The sequence below is a fragment of the Strongylocentrotus purpuratus genome, unplaced genomic scaffold (genome assembly GCF_000002235.5).
Source record: "Strongylocentrotus purpuratus isolate Spur 01 unplaced genomic scaffold, Spur_5.0 spur5_scaffold_8, whole genome shotgun sequence".
NCBI lineage: Eukaryota > Metazoa > Echinodermata > Echinoidea > Camarodonta > Strongylocentrotidae > Strongylocentrotus > Strongylocentrotus purpuratus.
In genome coordinates, this window is record NW_022145614.1 from 29,685,261 (window position 1) to 29,711,245 (window position 25,985).

The 25,985-nt window shown below is 36.4% G+C and overlaps 1 protein-coding gene across 2 annotated transcripts in view; it reads left to right on the forward strand.

Moving 5' to 3' along the window:
- Nucleotides 1-2,615: 2,615 nt before the first annotated feature.
- The window catches only part of LOC100891932 (endosome-associated-trafficking regulator 1), a 51,613-nt gene continuing 28,243 nt past the window's right edge, over nt 2,616-25,985 (forward strand). Inside the window, exons 1-3 of one of the 2 annotated variants that reach the window (XM_030975173.1) lie at nt 2,616-2,906; nt 22,523-23,736; nt 25,676-25,787. In XM_030975173.1, coding sequence (XP_030831033.1) covers nt 2,868-2,906; nt 22,523-23,736; nt 25,676-25,787 — 1,365 coding nt within the window. In that variant the 5' untranslated portion in view covers nt 2,616-2,867. Of the gene's footprint in view, nt 2,907-21,768; nt 22,002-22,522; nt 23,737-25,675; nt 25,788-25,985 lie in introns of those variants that run through there. The other variant, XM_030975172.1, reaches the window with a different exon arrangement.

Consider the following 25,985-nt stretch of genomic DNA (forward strand, 5'->3'; position numbering starts at 1 on the left):
GATTTAGACTGTCAAGGCTTTTTGTGCTCATCAACATGTTTTGTTGAACTGTATAGAGGAAGGGTATATGACGGCAGAGAGAGAGGGGGGGGGGGCGCATGAATCTCTTCCATATTACAAATGCATGGCCATGGATAAGCCATCGAGTTCAAGTGGAAAGGGAGTCTGTATTGGAGTAACACTTTGTAAGTAGTATGAGTACACTTGTGTTCATCTTCGAGAAAATTCTTGGGTAACTCGAAACTTCTCAGAAGATTTCAAGTATCTGTGCAATCTTACAAACGTTTGGCAAAATGGAGAAAAAACTTCTCAACTGGAAATATTGTGCCGTTAAAATGCTTTAAAAATCTTTCACATATAGATCTGCTATTCTGCTTCTTGGCATAGAATCATCATTTACATGTACTTGCTACCCAAAATAATGAATTGATACATATATATATATACAAATATATATATATAACTAAAGGGTCAATTCTGTTTTACATTTAATCTAGCCAGGTATAATTGAATTTGAAAGAAAATGTATGATTTCGAGACCATAATAACAACTTTAAAGAATAGTGTTTATTATGGACATATTGTTGCGGCATGAAATTAATGATTATAAACATTTTTTGCCTGACCAGTTAGGCAAGTTCATTGGCATGTTTACTAGGAGGTGCTTTTTTAAATGATGAGTTACATTCTCTTAGAGCACATCAGTCAAGTTGCTGCATGTGCTCGGGAGCCATATTGACGCAAACATAATTGAATCATGTGCACTTTGGATTAATTTAGCTTTAGTCATCATGTGTTAGAGCACACATTATGAGCTAATGAGAGACACGTGTGATAATACAGTAGACATTATGTACTAATACAGGACACATTTAAGCTAATGTAGTCACTTAAGTAATAATACCTCTAAATAAAGTTTGTCCTTTTGTAAAGTTGTGTAACTTTGTAGAGATCAGCAATTTACCACATTTAAAAGAAAAATTAGAAGAATTTTTTTTCCATTCTAAATTCAAAAAAAGAATCTGCTCAATAATTTTGGTGATTCTGATTTTTTTAAAATAAAAAATAGATTAGTGTGATTAGATTGCTTTTCCAAATGACAGATTTGCTAGGCATTGGGCTAAATATCATAGGGAATCCACATGAAGAAAAAAAAACTGCCCCCAGCCCCCCCCCCATTTTTATAGCCACTGTGTGTACTGCTCCCCAGGAATCATGGACTTTTGTGACTTATTTGTTCCCCCCCCCCCCTCCCCCCTCCTTTCTGATAATCCTGGATCCGCCATTGCTAATAGGCAAGTGACTCCATGCATGGAGGATAGAGCTTGTACTGGTTGTAAAACAAGAGAATAAGTGAATCATCTGCACTTGAAGCCAATTTAGCTGTTATGTCTCATGTGATACAGCACACATTGTGAGCTAATGCAGTTATTCTGGTAATTAGAGGTAATACCCTTTAAAGACAGTGCATCATCTTATCTATTTTTGCGTTTGAAAGCATTAAATGTACAAACAGTAGTTCAAGTTCAAGTTCGTTTATTCATATCATTTTCATAAAAAACACAGCAAATGCAAATAAACATACAAGTATATATACATACAAAGAATGTTCAGTTAATACAATAGTTTCAAATGGAATGGGAGAACAAAGGAAAAGCCCATGGTGGCTTTGAATAAAAAGTTCCCAGAATATTATAATTTATATTATTTATATTACTGAGCATATATTAGTTAAAGATATCACAAAATACAGCGATAAACACAATATAAAAACAAAAAAACTACAAAACAAGGTAAATTTAACGGTACTCAGAAAAAAAGGTCAGTTTCATTTGTTTTTTAAACATTGGACTGTTTTTATATTAGCGAATGACTATAGTAGTAGTATGAAATCTTACAGTCTTAGGTTTTTAACTTTGCATGAAAGTTTAATAGAAGCTAACCCCTTTTATTTGACAACCATTGATGCCATTTGGGGGTACCAAATTTAATGCTTTTAATTCTAAATAGCAGTAACATGATTTTAGTACCAAATCATTCCTACTTATTAATTTCTTAGATCAACATTCCCAAGAGTGCCTTTATGGGTGGAAATAGCTTGAGCAAAGTGAATTTATATTTGTATTTATGTATTTTTTTGTTTTTTTGTTGCACACAATCATAGGTTTGTCATTGAACCAATAGTTTTGTTTAATACAGAGTAATTTATTTTAGAATAATAAGTGCTAACATGATATCCACTGTTTCATAACAAAACTTGTAAATTTCAGTGTGATTTAATCAGAAACTCAACATATTCCAACAAGAAGCCAGTTTCCTACTCCCATATCGTGAGGAAAGTTGTTGCAACTTACAAGGTATTTCTTCTATGTACAACTATATTTAAAATATAACATGATAATATTAATCCTGCAAAATGGAAACACCTCCTTTAATTCTGGGATGACAACAGCGCAATGTAGGACAAACCACAACACTAGCTGTGCACCCTCCACGAGCCAACAGCATGGAATGATTGACACAAACCATAGTCGATTAGCAATATCCGCCCGTCGACTACCGGGAATAGAAAAAAGGGGGCTCCTCGCAACCAACAAAAAATAGAACGCCGTAGAGTCAGGAAGAAGGAAAGAGTTGCAGGAAAAGAAGGAGGGGGAACATGCTCGGAGTGCCAATGTTTCTTAGGACTTATAATCCTCGGGATCGGTCGTGAATGCCAGCATAATCCATGTTGTTGTTGGGTGCACGAGGATATTGGAAGGAGTATAGCTAAAGTGGGTGTTATATTATATAGTGAGTAGGGAGAGAGAGAGGAAGGGAGGATATTTTCTAGTTTGGTCACTGGAATACGGAGTGAAATGTGCTAGATGCCGTTCCGGGTAATGAGCTCGAGTCGTAATAGAAGAGTAAGTAATTTAACTACCACCATTTCTCGTTGTTTTAGACTTTTCTTTCTGATATTGAGTATAGATTGTAGCAAGGACTTTGAAGTTTGCAGTCATCATACACAAATGAATCATCAGTGATGTCATGACCTTGCCTTCATTTTGGAAATTACAAGGTGTGAGATTCAGATGGAGTCTTATTTTGGAATATATTTGACAAGTTTTTTGGTATGCATGTAAGCTTTACAACATTTGTATGATCGACACTGCTCTGGTGATATTTGCTCCACGGTCAACTGCTAACGCTTGATGTCTTCCTAACTTTGACCCTGACCCAACACTATACACTCACTGTAACCCTGACGCTAAACTTAACCTTTAACCCAATTTTTCATTCACTTATTTGTTTTCACTGGCTGCCTAAAAAAATAATAACAGGAGAATTTTAAAAAGACAAGAAACCCACAAGAAAATAACATCCAGTACTATATTTGTATAGATACATGTATGCTAGAGCAGGCAGCATTTGAAAAATGAAAAAGGACCTGAAATATGAGGCTGACCCAGAAGTATAAATTATATTTTCAAAATATAAACCATATTTAGTTTCAACCCAAGTTTTGATTCTATATCTTTGATGAATTTTAGCCTAGAGCAAATGTAGCCTGGGCAAATGTTACCGGCGAAATTGTTGGGTCAATTATATCACTTATAGCAACATCTACAGGATAGTTCAGTCTAATATTACCTCTTGGTGATCTCATGGCTTGCATAAGATTTGCCTGACATATAAAGAACTGATGTTGAATTTCCATTACCAGTACTGAAGGTATATTTGATAAGTGAATTAGGAGTATTTCCAAGAATTGTCAAGAATTTTATAAAACTTAGATAACGTTCATGGTCAATAATATATATCATCTTTTATATTTTATAGCATATTGCAGGCATTTCTTTTTTTTCAATGATTCCCCAGGAATGTTTTAAACTACACCTATTTGATGAACCGATATTAGAGGACATTATGTTTCCATTTCTGAAAACTAAATGTATGGGTATATAGGAAGCTAGAACATACATTCTTACTGAAAGATATTTCTTAATTCTTATACAATATTCCGAAAGATGTAAAACTTGTCATGATAGATATCATTTTTGCTAGACTAGAGATTGACTTCACATTCTACAAATCAATGGAATCTTTTTTTCATAATATCTTGTAATATCTTTCATATTTTATCTTGGCAAATGGTGAGAGTTGCCTTCAATTTGTACCTGAACAACTGCATTGCCATGATTTGAAAATATTTTAGCAGAAGAAAAAATTCCTATAGAGTAATCTAGCCATTTTAAACAATAGGTTCATTTCATTGTTCTTGGAATCTTCACAATTTAATTACTTATGAAGTCTTTACATGTACGATATGAAATGTCCATCTGTTATTAATTAATTTCTTGCTGATCCAGGGACTGATAGTGTCCAAATCTATTGTGTAATTGGATTAATAGCAGGATGTATGCAAGCTGTGGAGTGCTAATATTAGAATTGATATTGGCAAGAATAGGGCGTTTATTTGGCTCTGTAACTGGAGAATGCTTATAGATTTTTAATTTGGCACAGGTATGAAAAAATGGAAAATCAACAAATTTGACTAATTATAGAGAAAAATACTTTGGATAGCTCGAGAAGAGACTTTACAGCCTTTATATACATCAAGATATACCTCAATATACCTTTGCCCAGGTGTTTTTTTTCTTCATTCAAGATCTATTCTGTTTTCCAGTTTTTCAGACTTTATTGAAATTCTGGCACAAGAGAACAGATATATATGAAGGTATTTAAAGATTATTCAAAGGATGGGCTATCAAGGTTTCTTTCGGTGATAAATGTGACATTCAATATAGCATACTTTCAAAATTGATTTCAATGTGAGACACTTTTTCTTTCTTTCTGTAAGCACAATAATATGAGATTAAAAAAATAAGTGCAATGTAGCATTTATACATAATGATGAAGAAAGAAAGTGTAATACAAAATACTGAATATTTTTTATGAAGTATTAGGTTAACTCATTTCATCTGTTCAGAGTAAGGAGCAAACACATTTTTAAAAAAGTACCGGTAAACACCCTTCTGGCTCCCAAAGGACAATATTGAAAATAAGCTAAAATCTTTCATTATAAAATATTATGAATAAGTGAGAGTGTTTGTTTTTGATGAAATAACTTTAGGGTTTCAACTTTCATGTAGAAGCGGTCATGAATGTGGGAATGTTGAATGTTCTTCTTCAAATTAGATGCTTCCATGTTGGCACATGATGAGTGACCTCACCCAGATCCATGTTCACGCATTCTTGATTTAATTTCCCTTTTTGAAAGGGTGAACTGTCTGTTGGGAGCTACGAAGGGTGTTAACGCTTACATTTTAGCATAGATGACATGACCTCTTAACTCTCAACGGTGTTACTGTAGAACGTATTCTAATGTTAAGGTCATTGTCCTCTTGTCCTCTGGTGCTGTCCCAGGCAGGGGCTGGTGGCTATGCATATATACATTGTATGTGATCATGAGATCTTGCTCTGACCTCTTCATGACGAAGTCCAGTCCATATGTACTGCTTGATGTTGTCATACCAAGTGATTTGTTGTCTCTTCATGTTTGACTCTATCAGTAATATCTTCTGTAGTCCTCTTTTTATCAAATGTCCAGCATATACTAGCTTCCTTTTCCACCACGCAAGGTGCTCAAGATGCTCCAATATTACCCTGGCTCTGCAAGGCTACTGATTTTGGTGCTCACAGCATTCAAGGATTTCCTTCTTACCGATACCCATTTAACACCGGTAAATTTAGATTAATGTCTTGCCAAAGGATACTAGTGCCGCGGCGGGACTCGAACCGCGGACCCTGTGATCCACAGTCTTGACGACGTATCCACTAGACAACGACACCTCTACAGAGATCCACCATGGGATGTTTATGTAGGATTTTTGAGTAGTGGAACCAATGATTGGACATAGGTTGTATCAATGGAATTACCAAGACCAATGATGTAGGATATTTTAACCAAAATGCTTACAATAAGAAATTTTTGAAGACAAAGCTCATGGCCAGAGGTTAGTTAATTAGTTTAATGCAAACACGATTGGGTAGATATCACATCTAAGCAAATCAAAATTTAATATTGTATAGAAACACCAGATGATTAATGCATGAATAGCAAAGTTAAGGAATTTTTAGTATTCATGTACATTTGGACATTTGGGACCTCTCCGAAGCTTAGCTGTAAAAAACTGTAGTTTACACTAATGTCGCATCCAATGATTTAGAAAATCCCTCTGAAATCCCCTCCCTCTCATTTTCAATTGAATACATTAGCTGTGGGTTGACATAGCCTCAAATCTCTGATACAAATCAAGATTTAATGAATTTGCACTTCATTCTTTAGCATTATCTCTGTAGTTTAGTTTGTGGCAACAAAATATGACATCAGACAATTAAGTTCTTGGCCTATGCAACACTTCATGATCACTTCGTGAGCATGACACGATTTAGTGTTGAATTTAGTCATCACAGCACCTAATTCCCCTTGCCAGATCTACCCCCAAAGAAGCTATTTTTGTTGCCCTCCAAATTGTCTTTTTTGATAATCTTTGTATCACAGTAGGGAATGTGTTTAATGCTGTTGACAGACTAGATGTTGCTTATAAGACAGGGAGGTAGATGTGGATTAGTTGTTTATGCTGTAACCATACCTTCTGGTTTTGGGGGAGGATTTAGGGTTGAACTGAAACTCAATTTCAGCTGTGAAGATATATTAATCATGCAAAGTAAAACAAAACTCAGAATGCAAATGTTTTGAATCAGATGAAGAAGTGAAATGTTGTTCCATTCTATTTCAATCGGTGTACATGCAGACCTTCTATACCTTGTTACCTATTAAAGTATTTCATATTAAGTAATAACTGGCTGAAATATAAGGGTGCTGTAAAACCTTGAGAGTTATATTCCCATGGCAAAATCTTACGCTAATTAGCAACAAAATAAATAATAACACTGATCATTGTTGGAATACTTGTATAGCACCTTTTCCACTGGAAATATAGTGCTTCGAAATGTGGTCGTTATGTCAGTGTTAGAGTTACAATATATATAAGTTTCCAAGCAGTAACAATGTGAGATCAATGAATGCACAAATAAAGAAAGAGTTTTTTTTTTAATTGACCATCAAAAGTTCAATGTGATAGTTTTGTAATAAATTTAGTGGCACAGAAGGGTTGAATTATGATATCAGTCAGTCAGACAGAACAGATGTATCTAATTTACCAACTACAGACAAATTATGATTCAGCATCGGGGGTTTACGAACAGGATCATCTTTTTAGTTGTGATGAGCACCATAATCCTGTGTTATTGCATATATCTGCATCTGGTTACTTTTTAAAGGCAGGGTTAGCCTTTTAAAATTTGAAATCACTTCTAACCTGTTGACTACTTGATTCCCTCAATGCCACAGAATTAATACAGGAACTACCTGGTTCCATTTAGGCAATGGGTTAAAATGAACTCTGTAAATGGGTATGATAAACACTCTTATTAAAGAAAAGGTTTTAAAAAAACATGATCACGAAAACTTTTCAAAGAATCAACATAAGGCATTTGCAAAAGCATTGAGCATTTCCTTTTACAATTACAGAAAATGACATTGACATGTAACATTATCTGAAGATGATTTTAGAGGCAATGCAACCAATATTGAAATGGCCCTTGAGTTGATACTTTAGAAGTCTGTCTCATTCTGTTATAAACAGATAATGGATTCCCTCTACAAAAGATCCTTTGCACCTGGGGAGTGTTTCATAAAGCTGTTCGTAAAGTTACGCATGACTTTACAAACGACTTGTATATGAAGTGCCAGATAGTATGCCCAAAATCTTTTCTGATATTTCCAATTACCTCAATTAAATTATGGCAAAAAATATACTTTGCTTTAAAAATGTTTGTTATGATAAGAATGTTAATCTACATCTGCACAGTTCAACTTTAGTTGATGCAGTTAATAACGATTGACCATCCCATTTGGCTTTTCATATACAACTCATTCGTAAAGTCATGTATAACTTTACAAACAACTTTATGAAACACCCCCCAGGAAAGAAAGAGAAAGTATTGGTATTTTGACATTCGTTTTGAAATGCACACTTATAGCGAGATATACATCCAATTGAAAGAAAATGACAGATTGAGGTGGTCGATGAAAAGGGGTGGGGTCATGCCGAATATCAAGAATAAATATGCTGGGGTCATCCTCTCGGTCAAATGAAGATCAAACTTTCATCTTGAACTCTGCAAATTTTCACCAAATTGCCTTCATCGAAAGTCTTGAGATTGAAGATTTCCACCAAGGAGGGACCCTGTTTTCAATAGACATTTTGTCATTAGATAAATTCATCCGAAATCCCTATAGCGTGATATATAGTTGGGTTTGATCTTTGCAGAGAATGTAAGCTGATATATAACCTTTCAGAAAGTGTTTTTTAGGACATTGTGGTTCTCTGATGACTAACAAACCTGTTATATCTACTCAAGTTTGTCTGCTGTTGATCTTTAAGTCAAGGTCAAATACTGGTCAGATCCTAAAGACCCTGAGTCACAGCTTTGTGATTCTATTCTGAAACAATGTCACTTTAAATGTACTATTTCCCATTTGCAGGCCAAAAAATGAAAAGGTTAAATTCCTATGGCATTTGAAAGATAATACTAATTTAGAACTTCCCTAAAAAAAGAGGGGCTTGAAAATGTCTTTAAGTGGAAAAATAACGACTATTAGTTGTCGAATTGACTTAAGAGCTATAGAGCCAGTAAGTAATAGTCTGATTTTCAGACCATTGTACCGAATGATCATACATTTTATGCTGCGCAAAGATTCAATCAGTTTAATCTTGGCCATTACAAGAAGTGGGTTATTGATGTAGACAAATGCTCATGTACCCTTTACAGCTCATTTCATGTATGTTATTACCAAAGAAGAAAAAAAGTCAGTCAGTCACTCAATAGTATCTGACAGTAAAGTCTAGCAAGTAAACAGGTTTCCTTGCATAATTTGAATATTAGGACACTGCTAACGGTTAAATTTCACAGATAGGACATACATGACATATTCATAATTCCTGCTAAGTTCTTCATAATTTGATGTTGGCTGCAAAAGGGACATAGTATCTTTAATCTTTCAAATTGTTTATAAATACAATACGTCAACCAAGTCAATCATCTGAAAGATGCTAATCTTGAAAAAATGCATCATGTCTTTCTTGTACTTTCTTCTCCCTGCATTTTTGTCGGTCACCCAATTATTTTATTGTGAATTGTATTTTTAGATACTAAATAATATTTCCAGTTAAAATGAGTCATCTTTAGTAGATATTAAATTACCTTCTTGAAATTGAATTAGTTTTTTGTAATGTCAAAGCTGAAGGGTAGTTAGTGTTTTGTTTGGTAATTAATCTTCTAGTGTTGTCTATAGTAGTTAGTGTTAGAAGGGTCAAACATTATTGAAGAAAAAAAACATGCTCAAATAATGATCCATATTGATATTTTCAGAACACAGAACATTAATATTGCAATATTTTGTATACTTTTTCTCTTAATCTAAAAAATTAGCAAGGTTTGCTTCTCAAAAAGTTATGGATAAAAAAAAAAGGTCCAAAAATTTAAGAAAGTACCTGTTAAGCCATATATAGAAACCTAACTTGATATTCATATAGCCAATGTACAGTTTTTATAAGCAACAAGATAACTTTTCTTCTATAATGAATTCTATTATTTATATAGTAGATGTCAGAATTTTGATCATAAGATCATGGTTCTAAATATGCATGAAAATTGTGAAGCTAACCTTGTGAAACAAGTATGAGGCTAAATATACAGAGCGAGCTGTTGTGATCTTCCTGTAGCGGCCACACACAGTGCATTGTGTATCTTGGTTCGGTGTTCTCTCATTGTATTAAACCGTAATGGTAGTGTTCAGTGGAAATGATTGTAATGATTTTGACTAGAGAGGGAGCAGTAGGGGCTATTCTGTTCCAGTCGCATTGAGAGGAAAAGAGTTAGTTAACTTCATTTTTTGCTGTTGTTGGATGACTTGCATCAAAGAGCCTTGTTGTGCAGAATTCAAGAAGTATCTGTGCACTAGGGATGCGATGGGAAGTGAGACAGAGAGAGAAAGAGGGATATTACTGCTATTTCAAACCATCTTACACTGAGTTTTGATCAGGTAATTGCTAGAAGATTACATGGTACTTTTCTGTATTACAAACTAAAATTTCCAAACTAAGGAAAGTCTGAATGTTTAACTTCAAATTCATTTGAAGAAACAAAACACCATATCAGAAAAATCACCCCAATTTATGCTATAACTTGTGTTTGAAAGATTTTTTTTGGTCTTAACAAATACTTATATTACCTCTATATCATTCAGATCTGAATGCTCCCCCTGTTCCATGAAATCATAGAAAATAAGCCTCTGAGAGTGAGAACTAATTTGACCATTTTGCAAGCAGAATAAAGCTTCAAAAGAAATACTAATACTCAATGTTGTGAAGAGTACTTTACATTTGCTGCCCTCTTTTGGTAAAAGAATGCTCGAGCAAAATATCATTAAATGACTTTGCATTTATTAATCACGTAGTTGAGTTGACATAGGATGTACAGAAAATAAAATGGTGTTCATTATGATCCCATATACACCATTGCATCATTTGAATTGTTTTTTCTAATACAAATGATGAATATTGGAATATTATTTATTCTATTGAATTTTTAATATTTTTTACTGCAGATATTTAGTATTTTAGACATTTTGAGATTAAAAAGCTAAATATTTTTTAGTCTTAAGACTATAACCTTATAATTTAAAGAAAAAACAATCTGTGACATGAGATTATTACTTTATGTTGTATATATTAAAGGTATTGAAATCTAAAGCAAATAATTGAATGATGCCCACACTGGTGCGACATGGCCCTCTCTCTTATACAGTATATTGTGTTGCCTTGAAGTTCAAGAGAATTTTGTCATTCTAATCATGTTATGTAATGATAAGAATAGTAAAAATAAATGTAATTTATATAGTGCCAACCCCACTATGTGGAGTGCTTAAGGCGCATGTAGAAATAATTAAGAATGAAACAGAAGTGTTTTTACATGATTTTAAAGGAATCAGTGGTTATATACTTTTTGATGTCTTCAGGAAGGCTATTCCATAAGGTAGGACATGCATCAGTAAATAATCTTTCCCCCAATTAAGTATACTTGCTATCTATTTTTGCTTTTATTCAGTTTGTCATCATAACACGACACTTCAAATTACCAAGCTAAAAAAAAGATTGTCTAGGGGCGTGTTCACACCGCAAGGGGGGACCGTGGGCGGACCGTGGATCGCGCTATCGTAGCGCGACCCACGGTCCGCTCATTGGCATTCGCCGGATCCACACCGCAGTGAGATAGCGCGGTCTATCGTAGCACCCCCTTTTTTGAGAGGTCCTGTTGTCATGACGCGTGACGTCATGAGGTCAGAGCGGTTAAAGATTTCGCGCGCTATTACGAACTAGGAGTGTTGAATAGGCCATTTTCGTAATAGTGCCTCAATACAAATTATTTCATTCACCTGATAAGAATAATAGTATTTCGATAGACAGAATCCAAACTGCATACATTATTTGTTGTCAGGTTGGACAAGCATTATGGCTTGACCTACCTATATAGTAACACTTAAAGATAAACTTGAGTTCTGGTAATGCGATTGCATTGTGAAAGAAAAGGTGTGGAATGGATCAGAAAAGTTGATCATATAGCATGTAAGTAATGGTGTGTAATGCAAGGTTCTGGAGTCATCAAAATCATCATAAATTTGGCAGAGTCTTGGTAAAGTAACAATCACTTACACAGAAAGATGTATATGGTACAACACATATGGTGTCGGGGCTAGTACAACCCTTATTTTTCTATGCCCATTACTCAGCCAGTATACATTTTCTTCCAAAATTGTTTGGCACATGACATTTATTTGTAATCTTGAACATTCAATGTAAGTTTCGTTAGATTCTGTGAGAATTAATTTTCTTTTTTTACCAAAACTAATATATGCAGTTGCATTCTGACTATTGAAATACTAATGTTCCTATCAGGTGAATGAAATATGTGGTATTGAGGCACCTCACAAACACTTATGTATTCAATTTGGTTACATTACGAAAATGGCCTATTGTACCGATTCAGATTCAGATCGCACCAAAATAGAATGAGTATGAAATTCCCCGTGTGTAGAACGATGAAAGCCGGCGTGCTATCGTAGCTCCGGTTCACACCGGCAGAGATAGCGCGGTCTAGCGCGCGCAAGACCGCGCTCTCTCTCGTGGACCACCCCCAAGAGGTGCTCCAGTGTTGGCTCGCCGTGGCTCGCTGTTGGGCAGACCGAAACGACGTTGTACCTTCCACACCGCAGAGATAGCGCGGTCTAGCGCGCGCTAGACCGCGCTATCTCTGCCGGTGTGAACAGCCTCTAGGTGCTCTTCAGTCCACTATAGCCACTGTGAAACTCAGAGAGAAAGAGGGAGACAGAGAGAGAGAGAGATAGAGAGAGAGAGGGGGGAGAGAGAGAGAGGGGGGGAGAGAGAGAGAGAGAGAGAGAGAAGGGGGGAGGAGAGAGAGAGGGGGGGGGGGGGGGGAGAGAAAGATAGAGAAAAGAGAGAATGAAAGATGGTTGACAATTTGGGTGTCACTGTGGTTCATGTGTTGTCAAGTGAGGGGTAGACTGTAATGACTGGTTTCCCCAGGATTATATAATCGTCTGGGTCTGTCAATTTTGTCGAACGAGGGGCTAGGAGAGGTTTCCTTTGGACCAGCCTCCTTGCCTCGAGATTCAAAAGTAAATATGAATTCACTTTCAAGAGTTCAGTATTGAGTTTCAGTCATTTATTATCCTTTATTTCATTTATTTCAATGTTGCGTTGGTCAAGAGAGTTCTCCGTTCGTGCCAATTTCTCAATGTATCTATTTGTGTTTCATGAAGACAGAATGATATTCTTGTCCTTCAAGGATACGGTACAATGAATAAATTCTGTGGCTGTACCCACAGAACGGAAGTGGTTCATCTTTAAAGGAACATCTATGCTTTCTAAGTTATTATTAGAATATGTATTTTTGTTTATTTTAGTGACACTGTATTGTGCATAAGTTTAGAATAGCTTGCATATAGATTTGTTCAGTACTTGATCCTCTTTTTTTCTTCTTCCAGTGTCTCCATATTAACTTTTGAAAATAAAAAGTAATTGCTGTTGATATAAACTTGTATTTCTCATTTATCTCTCCTTTAAGTAGGAGTACTCGTCATTTCTTTTCATTGTACATTGTTATCACCTGCTATTTCTCTCCGTATATCGTCTTTATATTCTCCTCTCTGTTTCCTTTGTTCCTTTTGTTTGTCTTTTTGGTCTCTATGTTTGCAATTTCCTGTTTCTGTCTCTGTCTCTGCTTGTCTGTCTGTCTGTCTGCCCAGGCATGGTTATAGCAGAATAATATTTGGGGGCTGGCTGGGGGCTTAGGGGTTCTTGCCTCTTGCATTCATTTTCTTCATATGCCATGCTTTGAATTCATTTTGTAATACAATTTTTTTTTTTTTTTTTTTTTTTTTTTTTGGGGGGGGGGGGGGGGGGGGCTTGAGACCCCCAGCCCCATTTATAGGACTACTACTAGCTCTCTGCCTCTCTCTGTCTTTGTCTGTCTATTGGTCTCTCTCTCTCTCTCTCTCTCTCTCTCTCTCTCTCTCTCTCTCTCTTGTGTATATGCCTCTGCTTCTCTCTGTCTCTATCTCTATCTTTCCCTTTATGTCTCTATGTCTCACCATCCTTCGACTCACTGTCTTTTCTCTCTCTCTATTTGAACCATCTTCTGGACATGTAGTCTAGCAAAGATTTCCCTAGGATATTAGAGGAAACTCTGCAGGACGGTGATTAATTAGTCTGCCTCCTTTTAATGTATCTTCATTTAAATCTAGTTCTCAAACATGAGAACTGTACACACTTGAAAACAAACGTTGTCATTTGATTCCATAACTTATTCGGACCAATTCTCCCTTTGAATTTCAGAGTGTTCTACGTAATTTGTCAAGTGTAAATGACTATGATTGCCTCCTTCTATGATTCTTTGTCAGTATCTACATGAATAAATAATAATGTTTTGACTGTACCCAGAACAACCCTCAACTGTATAAGCTGTATTATGGACTTTGTGATGACTTCAGCATGAGAGGAATATTATTAGAGGAGATTTGTGGTATTTCAAGTAATTTCTCTTGAGAACAGAATTATTATTGATATTAATCATTCATTGTTTAGTAGCAACCAATTAGAGACATTTTGGGTATTGTTTTTTAGCAGCCAAGTGGAGAGATCTTGGAAGTATTCTTGGCAGTGAGCTTCGTGTGATAATGGGAATGTGTGTAAGAGAAATTTGAATTGCTTGAAAATGCTGCTTGTAGGGCACTATCATCTAATATTGTAAGTTTTTTTAAAGAGAAAAAATGAAATAGTCAACCAATTTCTTCTTAAATATTCCACTGTCTGTAGATGAAAGTGGAGAAAGGAACAAAATGGGGAATGTGTTAAGCAAAATCTTAGAAAATTAGGGGTGAAACAGTAATCAGATGCAAGAAATGGCTGAGAGACACAAACACAGACACTGAAAATGAGAGATGAAACAAAAATAGAGAAAAATAGGAAGAGAGAGACAGTTAGAGAGGAATAAAAGAGTGCAGTAGACAAGAGTTAGAGAAAGAGAGGGAGAGAGAAATGACTATGAGGGCATGACACGGAGACATTGAGACATACAGACAGGAATGAATGATAAGAAAGAAAGACAGACCAAATAGAGAAACTGAGAAAACATTGAGAGAGAGAAAGAGAAGGGAAACTGTCAGAGACAGAGAATAAGATAGGAAAGAGTGAGCATGAAGGATAGATAGATAGATAAAGAAAGAGAGAGAGAGCGAGTGAGGGAGAGAGATGGATAAGCCTTTCTAGGGGCCCCCTCTCAAGCCTAAGTGACGTGCAGGAAGTAACAGGAGGAAACGGGCGATTAGACCTGCAACGAGCGAGCTTCAGCCTGCCTCAAATATTCTTATCTAGTCTGAGAGCTCCCATCCCAAAACCACTCATTATCCCCCCTCCCACCTCCCCATCCCCTCACCCACCTCCTCCTGGCTTTAAAAAAGTTTTACATAACAAATATATATCATTGAATATTAATTTTTCAGCACTTGAAACTTGAAATCCTCAAAATGAGGGGGCAAAAATTAGATACTGCCCTAACAGAAGATTGAAAAACTCATGTGGACAAATTTAATATTTAAAGTATTAATGGATAGTAAAATATTATGTATAGAGAATCTCATTATTTCTCTTACTCTTTCTCTTTCTCTTTCTCTCTCTGTCTATGTCTCTCTTTCTGTGTCTGTCTCTCTGTCTCTCTCTGTCTCTCTTTTCTCTCTTTCTCTCTCTTTCTCTCTCTCTCTCTCTCTCTCTTTCTCTCTCTTTCTCTCTCTTTCTCTCTCTCTCCAATCATTGTTATTCTTTCATCCTATCCAGAGTTTTCTCTTTAGTTTAGTTATTAATTTACAAGGCAATCTATCTGTACTGTAATCCCACTGATAATTGCCTCATGTCATGCACCCTCTCGGCTTTTTAGTTCAAAGATGCAAAAGTCATACTCCTCCCTTCATAATACTCCAAATTAACACATCAAAAAGAAGCCTTTTCTTCCCCTGTGTCGGCCGATTATTCAACAGGATGGGCCCAGCGCAAGCCTCCTCCCTTTTCCTATTAAGCATCCTCTTCCAATTCGTGTCAAATTGATGTTACTAATATAGACCCAGCCAGCCACAATATCCCCTGACTTTGTTACCATTTCCTGGGTCCCTTTCCTTTAATATGTCTTGAGGTAAACGTTACGTCTATTGTGGTTATTTATAATATAAGAGATTTCTAACAATCCTTTTAAGATGTGTTTATAAAAGGTCATTCTTATGTCATTATGTTTCAAGATGTGACAAATGGCAAAGGGTTTGGTAAATTCTTCTATAGAGTGTTCTGTTTATTAATTTTCTTGTTTAGACTTCTTGACTATTTAATGCATCCTATTCATATTCATTGATCAGATCAATGGAACCAAGTGAATTTCTTTTGGGTTTGTTGTTGTTGAGATATTGTAGAGCTATAATTTCAAGAAAACTCAGTAAACTCTGTTGTGACTGTTTGAATGATAAAATCATTATTTTCTTTGAGAGGATGGCATTCCTTTCCAAGGCTTTGCTTTAATTTATACTACTACCACTACTGGTACTGCTGCTGCTACTACTACTTCTGCTTCTACTACATCTACATCTACTACAACTACTAAAATTACTAATACTGTTATTACTTCTTCTACTACTTTTACTGTTACAGCCACTTCTACTACTACTACCACATACTTTTTGCAACATATTTACCAAATAATTTATATCTATGTTTAGGATGTCAAATATGTGACAGTAAGTTCAGCAGGAAACAGACAAAATTCTCAAACTTTTCCAAGACCTATATTTAGACCTGGTTAGACCTGGTTAGACCCGATGAGCCCTCCCTATAATCGCATGTAAGTAACTGTGCCATCTGCCATGGTATCTCAGTAACCATGGCGATAATTTTAAAAGCAAACCCTAAAATAGCAGCAGGGGATAAACAGTAATCATTCGACTGATCTTCTCTAAATCCGTCTTGAACTGTCTCTGATCAGGGGGGAAATACAGAGAAGCAATTATTACCAAATCTCTTTTCCTGTTCCCTTTATGAAAATCTTGTCTAATTCTGGCAAGTATACCTCATCGGGGCCCAAGAGACCTTTGAAGTTGGTAACTTACATCGTAGCTTTTAACTTTTCTTTGCTTTATAGTTCTGTTTAAAAGTATATATCATAAGCTGGGTCTATTTTTATAATTTGTGTATTTATGTTACAGTATGGTTTTGAATTCACTGAATATAGTTAAAGGAATTTTCATTCCAATTTGGGAAAGTCATTTCCATAACCGAGTGTCCATTTTTTTCATGAAGAAGAGATTGCTTTTATCATACATACCAATTGTTTTAATTTTCATATACTGAATATATTTAATATTTTATAATTCAATATCTGCTGTTATCATACATACCAATTGTTTTAATTTTCATATACTGAATATATATAATATTTTATAATTCAATATCCCATTAAAAAAAGCATCGTGTAACACTGGATGGCACAAAACTAGTACCGGGCAGCTTTATAACCCTCAACTAACAATATTAGTAGAACAAGAAAGTGATATCCGTAGATGGTTTGGACAATTGTACCTTCTGTTCTGGCAAAAAACATTTAATTATGGGGATTAAAATTTTAGTTTTTATTGAACAAACAAAATAATAACTGCTAAGAGCTGCCTTCGTTCATAGTACATGTCTGTACGATGCACACACACTCACACAAAAAGAAAACTTGACAAAGTTCATTTTCCTAGACTCAAAACTCTTTCATGAACGGGCCAGACTGTATATTTCTAACATATTTCCAAGACATGATTCATCTGCGTAATGGTATCATGAAGCGAGACCTAAGAGTAACATAACTAGGTTTGGTACTAGCTAGTCATCATAACTTCCTACTAAGCACCCTTATGATCTCCCTGGGTATAAATATACTCTGAAAGGTCATAGCCAGGTATTAGGTCATGCACCTGTAGGTATATACACCTGGGGAGTGTTTCACAAAGACTGCGATCGACTTTAAGTTGGAATTACGGTAACTATGGCAGGCCGTTCATGCTACTGTTTGCTCTCGCTATTATGATCTTTAGATACTATTTTTTCCTTCAATAATGAATTATTAAGAAATTTTAATTTGTAAATTTGTGACCATGATTTGTACGTCCATTGAGAGACCAATGCCAGTAAATGGTAAGAGCAAACAGTGGCATGAACAGCCTGCCATAGTTATGTCCAGCTTAAAGTCGATCTTATTCTTTGTGAAATACCCGCCCCCCCCCCCCCCTGGATCTTTAGTACCTTAGCCCAATTGCTTTTATTATTATCTTATGCGTTTTGAAAGCTTAATATTCTCTTTTAAGTATTCCGAGGTAAAGTTTTACATTTTTAAAATCCCTTAACTGTTTTATTTAACAATAGTTTTAAAAAATATATCTAGGAAAAAAAGCGAGGGGGTATATGTACATGTCAATCATTTCCAAATTGGTGTTTAAAACTAATAACAGTTCATTTTCAAACACTTAATGTTATTTTATCATATAACTTTGTTTAAATTGATGGCTTGTATAATGGTCAATGGAGACATGTGATTGAATTGTCATTGAGTAGATGAAGTGAATTTCCTCCCACTGGTGATTCATTGTTAATCACTGACTCTGTGCACTGTTAAAGTGGGAGGATTAACAGTGAGACGAGTGATTGGATTCTCAAGGCTTCTCGATCAGTTGAAACAATTAGAGCAGAAATGGATGTGGATGTGAGTTTTTTTGGTAAGAATAATGAGTGTTCAAAGAAACTTTAAAAAGGAAACTATTTCCCTGCAGATGTGAGAGCGGATCTCCTCTCCTTTGTTTAAAAGGAAAATGTAAATAAACAGTTTACACTACAAATGCCAAATTGTGAAAGGCTATGAGAGGGCTTACACTCATGAAAATAATCATATTTTTAATTAATTAATTCCTCAAAATATACTAACTAGCAATTGACTTGAAAATTTGATCTGACATTGTGGAAGAAACATCTCTCTGTTCACATTTCATATGTTATGCTTATAAGGACCATTCGTATTTATTTAACACCTTTTGTAAAACAAGTAGAATGAACATTTCTAGACCCATGGCACTCTTTCTGCTTAAACTACAAGATGGCATCTCATGAACAGAAACTATATTTGGACGTAATGCTTCAACATCTACTTTAGATCTTAAAGGTTGTGCACATTTGCTTGTTTTGTCAATGAATGTGTGATCAGCAGTGTATTCTATTTAACCTGTTGACTCCTGAATTATAATGTGCCCCATAGGTTTAATACAGGATCCACCTGGTTACAGTAGGCAATGGGTTAATGCGCATACTATTGGAAATATTAGCAAACAATATATTTGTTTAATTTTTTGTGCTTATTGACTACATATTTCCTCAAAATGCTCCTTTGAAATATATGGTTGTCAGAAAATCAAATGAATAATAAATATAACGCTTATTGATATGAGATTTGCAGAGAAATTTAATGATAAATAGGAAATGTGGAAAGTTAATGATGATTTGTTTATAAACGCAATACCGCAGAAGAGGTTATCAAGTTCAGTATCCAAATGTTGACTATTCGGACTCAGAAAGGCATCAACTCACATACTTAAAACACAGAGTTAACGCCCTTCTGGCTCTGAGCAGATGATTTATTGTGTCTGTCACAGGGAGAATTATAAGGCCTCATTAAGATACGACACGGCAAAACCGCAGCGTTTTTTCATCCATATGATGATGTAACGTGTAATACCTATCATACTTCTGTATCTTATAGCACAGAGCTCAGCGCATACACACAGGATCTTTGTTGTGTGCAGTTGCCATTCTTTTATATGTTGTTGTTTTAACCACATGTTTTTTAAACACTGCAATTTTTTTGCGGTGCTTTACCGCGTTGTATCTGAAAAGGTCTTGACTTGACATAGAATAGAGTATGTTGCCTCCAAGGTTGAACATCTCATGATTCAGCATGTGGCTTAATTAACGCAATTTTCTTTTCCTAATTTGAGGTAATAGGAAGATTGACTACTCTAAAATTAAACTCCATTTCAAAGTAGAGACCTCGATGTAACACCTCTACTGATTGTCGCTTCCTGTCTGCTAAGATATAGGGGGAAATTATTTGTGTTGTGTGTGTGTGTGTTTATCATACATGGGTTTTGTTGAATCCCTAATTTTTCACGATAAGATCCCTTTTTAATTTGCTCTTTTTCCTAGAACTGTAGGATTTATTTCAATATTTGAATTTTTATTGAGAGAGAGGGAGAGAGAGATAGAGAGAGGGAGGGAGAACTAGAGAGGTGAGGAGCTTAAAGGGCAATGCAACCCTTGTAATAAGTTCATTTGTATGAAAGCAGAAACAAATAAGATAAGAATTTCGAATTGGCAGTTTGGTCAGTGGATTGTGACGTAGTTGTAGATAACTTTCCCTCTTGTTGTGTAAGAAAATGTCATTAATTTATGTTTTTCTATTAGGTGCTTTCTCCCGTGGGGCTCTACTCAAAATATATAATAATAATTATTATTATTATTAATATATTATGGATAGCATATTATTATAAGTTATGAAGAGAATCTCCTCCCCCCCCCCCCCCCCCCCCTATGAGTAATATATTTGTTATTTGAATAGCCCGTACCTATAGTGATTACAAATTTCAAAAGTTTATAACTTTGTAAATTTTTGTCTGATTTCATTCAAACTTTCACCAGTCTCCTCCCTTGATTTGTCTGCTTTCCTCTACAGTAGTTTGCCATCAAGGTAGTGTCTCCCTTTAAGTGATGTATAGGTTGTTGTTCCCTTAACCTAATTAGCAGATCAAAGCACCCCTTTGCGATACCCAATATCCTTTCTAGCTGAGCTGAGCTGTAAGCCATTGATGGGAGTAACACTGTCACAACAGATCCGAGTTAGAGTTTGTAAATAACTTTACCAACATAGACTGGAAGTGAGACATCTACAGGTTGCCCTCTCCTTTCTTCATTTAGTTTTTAGAGCCATGATTGTCTTCAAGGCTACTAGTATGAGAGAAAGTTAGAGAGTTCGGGAGACAGAGAGAAAGAGAGAGGATGGCGTGCAAGGGTAAGTACTAAGGAGGTGGAGCATATTTGTAGGTATGAAAATAATAAAAAAAGTGTAAGAGAAATTATAAACATTAAAAACTTTTAAAAGATTTTAAAATACCTCAAGCTCATTCTATAGAGGGAGAGGCGGAAAGTAAATAAGAATATTGTAGATTTGTTTGTTTGTTTGCTTTTATTGGGGAAACAGAAAAATTATGATAGGAAGCCAGATATAGAACTTAAGAGAAGTGCCTATAATACAGAATACTTTCAAAGACATATTAGTTAATGAATTGATAAAGTGACAAAAGTATCTAACATAAGAAAGGAGACCCAGATTTTGATGTTTTGTTCTTTATAATAAAAAGGAGGGGATGGGTGAAATGTTGTCGATTTTATTTGGTGATGAGAAAGAGGTTAAAATGAATGTGATTAGAAAAGGAAACATTAAAAGTTATAGCCTCATTACATACATGTCCCAAGCAGAGAGGGGGAAAGAGATAGTGAGAAGTGGGGAAATGAAAAGCATAGTTTCGAACCTTGTTCACACAGGAGGTGGTAAACCGTTCTTTAAAAAAAATTCTGCAGCAAAAAAAAAAAAAATCGTTATTAAAAATCTATTAATGGCATGTAGGGTGGAAGCAATTAGCCGCGTGCAACAAGGACCCTGAGCTTTTCCATTTTTCTGCTGTGAGATACCGAAGTTTTAAGCACATAACAGTTAGATAACAATGAATATTGTTGTCCCGGGTTTGTGAGTTGGGTTTAAAGAGTCATGTGTGAATGAGGCTGTAGGAGAAGTCTCTGCTGACTCTGACTCATCTTCACCTGCAACCAATGGGCCTGCCTCGATCTACAACGGGAACTCATAATAAGGAGGGGGGCAAACCGTCTACGTAATAATCCACAGTGTGTGTGTGTGTGTGTGTGTGTGCGCTTTCTGAACTCGCTATCCCCTTGTCTCTTGTTCGAAAGGCTCAGTTTGTAAATCTGCGCTCTTGTGTGTGCATGCGACTCATCCGTCAGCAGGCAGGCACATCAAGCGCCCAACTCTTTTCTTCCAAGTTTGGCATTTGTTTGTTTTTCTGTTTCTGTCCATAAGTGGAATTTATTGGATTGTTTCTTGCACCCTGGAATGCCTAGGACAAAATGTATGTTTTAACAAAGTGTCGCAATCGTCTCTTCAAGACCTTCCAGGTAATGTGATGTTTTACTTTCATGGTTAACCAAAACTTTTTCTTTCTTGGAATGATATATTGCTCTCCAATGTTTAATTGGCTGACATATCGGCTTTAGCTGAGTCGGTCTTGGTTTTTTTTCTGTGTGACTTGGTTGAAGGCTTTGTGACACAGCAATAAGTCGTAATCTTGGGTAACATTTGCAGGAAATCAGTGCTTTTGGCTTCTTTAGAAAAGTCTTTCAGCCCCCTCATATGTGTAATTTTCTTTTTTCTTTCGATCGTTACTTTGAAATCCTGGGGGCTTATGGTCTCTTCCCCTTCCTCGAAGTACTGACTTACGGATGATATTTTTTTCCACTAGCGCTAAATTACTGTGATTCATCGCAGTGGGCTATGCTAGAGTTCTATGTTGGGACAGGTCAGTCAGTAGAGTCATAGATTTAAGAGACTTTGCATGTTGCCTATGCAGAGGAAGCTCAGCTTAGACATCACATGTTTAATGTACTTTTGGTTTCTTGTCTATTTTTATCCTAATCAGACGGAAGACATGGGCAACCAAAATGGTAGCGCACCATCGGGGGGCGCCGCCCCAGAGGTGAGCAATGCAAACTCTGGGACCACCAGCAACGGCACCAGTAGCAGCAGCAGTAGCAGCAACGGCAGGACCAATCTAAGACGAGCAACCAGTCCTGGAATGCCCAACCGAGCAGGGAGAAAGGGTGCCCGCAGCGTGCAGAGCACTGCAGGAGGGACGCCGGCCCCTCCGACACCCACTAAACCCACGCACATGAAGTCATCTTCAAAACAAGAGCAGCAGCAACGCCCACACCAACAACAACAGCAGGCTGCCACTGCACAGAACCAAGCAAAGGGCAACGAGTTTGTGGATTTTATTTACGACTACGCCACAAAAGAGAATGGTGAAGGAGAGGAGGAGGAGAGTAACGATAAGATTGGTGAGGATACAACCAACAAAAAGAATAAGGCATATGATGCGGTGTTGGGTGGGGACTTAGCTGGGCATAGAGAGCATGTTGATAAGAAACAAGGGCGAGAGAGGGCTAGGGCGCATACCCACGGCCATGCTGCTAGGAAACACAAGTCACCTGCCAATAAACCAAACACAAAGAGCACATTGGTTGTGGACTATATCGATGCTTCACAGGATGCCCAGACCTACTCCTCGTCGACGGGTCTCGCTGCGCCCGATATGAACGCGGGAAATGATGAATTCACACGGGCCAAGGCTGCTCCAGAGCCCAAGCCACACAGGGAGAGGGCCAGAGCGCAATCCCACGGCCACCGCAAGAAGGGCTCAAGTGACTCCAAGAATCAAAACAAACATAAGGGCACGTCTTCTTCGAGCGATGCCTCGGACAGGGAACACGTGGTCAATCTCTTGGCTGTTCCTCCCAAACCCGCTAAGCCCACTGAAAATGGACATCGTAGCAAACTCTCCTCCAGTACAAACGAACTGGACGTTAGCTCTCGGGACAATAATAGAAGTCACGAAAACCTGCCGGACGTCTCGATGCATGACTCTTCCATGACAGAGAAACCGTATGAAGCCATGCCCACGCTTGATAAGAACAAGAGGGGGGACACCCCGCCCAGGTCCTCTACCCCACCCCAAGGGGATAGGACTGAGAATGGTGTGAGTTCTGCTGATCTGGCTAGATTCAAGCAAGAGAATAGTAAGCTGAGGAAGGAGTTAGCAGATAGTCGGAAAGCCTCTGACAAAGACAGCAAAAAGTGAGTTCTTCACCTTCTTATTTCATGGGAAACGTATTTTGAAATTGTCAAACGGGTAATTGACGATGTTTACATTGTCAAAGGTAAGTTACAACAAGTATTTATGCATTGTGGTCTACATGTTATCAGTTGTACAACTTGGGGTACTATCTCTATGATGTTCTATGTTGAATTTTGATTGTATTAGAAAGCAGAATTCTAAGCTACCTGTTCGTTATTTTGGCAATGAATACATGTATTCTGATATACCAATATCGAACAAACATTGTCTCCTTCTCTTTATCCCTTTTTTACTTTAATTTTTTTTTGCTTTTTAGTAGTAAAAATTATACTGTTGTGGTTCCGTTTACTATCTCGGGTAGAAGTGTGAAATTGTGAAATAGAATTCCCTCTTTTGGTATGTTACCCCTAAGCCAGGAGTCAGACTCTTGATATCTTTGAAGAAAATTAAGTGTATGAACTAGTCAATAATAAAGTTTCTAATTATGTAGGAATGCGATAGTGCTTGTGCCATAATATTTGCATAATATACCAAGATTTTAATTAAATTGAAGTGTAGTAGGCCCTGCTTTTACTACATGTCCTGGGAAAAAAAATCATTTAATGGCATGTATATTTGATACTAATAAGTTCTATGGCCAGTGGAATTAATCACTTTATTTTAATATTTTCTTTTTGTTTCATTTTCAAGAGGTAAACAAAAACCCACTTGAATACCTTGAGACACATTTTTCTACTTTCAAAATGGTTTACCAAAAGAAGGATTTAATTAGTAGTTTATAAAAATAGGAGTTATGCTTCCTTCTCAACAAGTCATACTTCCTAATCTCAACACAATTTGTGCACCTATGATATGAACTCTTGAATAAGATGCTTCATTATTAAGTGACCCCTGAAAGCCAATAATAATAATAATCTGATGTAGTAGGTTTATGAATCTTAGATTGATGTGACATAATTTTTTAAGTCATAACGAACCAAACAAATTATGTACTATCCCTACCTCAAATAAGAATGATATTTGAAGGTAATGTCCTACCTCTTTTGACTTTTCAATGATGATCTCTGCATCACATCTTTAATAGATTTATGTAGTTCTTGAACATTTTGGTAATGTCATATGCAAGCAAATCCAGACAACATCTTGTACATATACCTACACTGATCATGGTTAGGTATTGAATGATAAGTTATAAACTGAAATCTGAATAAATATGGTAGACCCACATCACTGACTCTAACTATATAAACAGGTTTATAACTTGCTTAAAATATTTAGGATCTATATGAATGCTGGTATTATTTGTTTTTTAAAATTGACAAGATATTTGACATGACTGTCTTTGTTAACTTTTGAATATCAATATCCAACATTTAGTATACAAACAACTACACTTCCATTTGATGAAATTCTGGGTTTTTATTCTATATATGTCGTGGTGGAGTTGGGCAATATAATATTTTATGGTTATTAACTTCAACACAGAATTATATGTCTGTTTCTGATGCCGAAAAAAAAGCATATTGTTATTTAAACTGTCATTAGCGTCATGTAATACATCTAGATGGAATATGCTCCTTCTAGCATGGAAAGTCAGTAGAATTTAAAATGTAGAAGTCTTTATTCTTTATTTTGTTCTACATAAATTTTCTGGTAATTTTAGTTAGTACTTTATAAGATAAAGTTAGAACTCATAGTGAAGGATGCCTATTACATTTGAACTAATTTCACCCTGATGAAAATACAAGTCTGTTGGAATAGGAAAATATCCACAATGCTAGTTTTCCTCTCTGAAATGTCTGCTGAAGAGGAAAAGTCTCACCGAATCCAATTATTGAATTATGAGGGGCCTCTGTAATTGAATGATTTGAGTGTAACCAGGCGTCTCTAATGCTCGGTTTCCTTCACGCTTGTCTGCCTGTCTGTTTGTCATGTTAGGATTGAGAGTATGGAGGCAGAGATCAAGAAACTGAAGCTGAGGGAAGCGGAAGATGCCAAGACACTGGAGACTATGGTTCAACATGTGGAGGCCAACCTCAAAAGAACTACGGTCAGTATGAACTAGAGAGGGAGGGAGAGAGGGAGGGAGGGAGGGAGGGAGGGAGGGAGGGAGGGAGGGAGGGAGGGATCAAGAAACTGAAGCTAAGGGAAGCGGAAGATGCCAAGACACTGGAGACTATAGTTCAACATGTGGAGGCCAACCTCAAAAGAACTACGGTCAGTATGAAGTAGAGAGAGAGATGGAGGG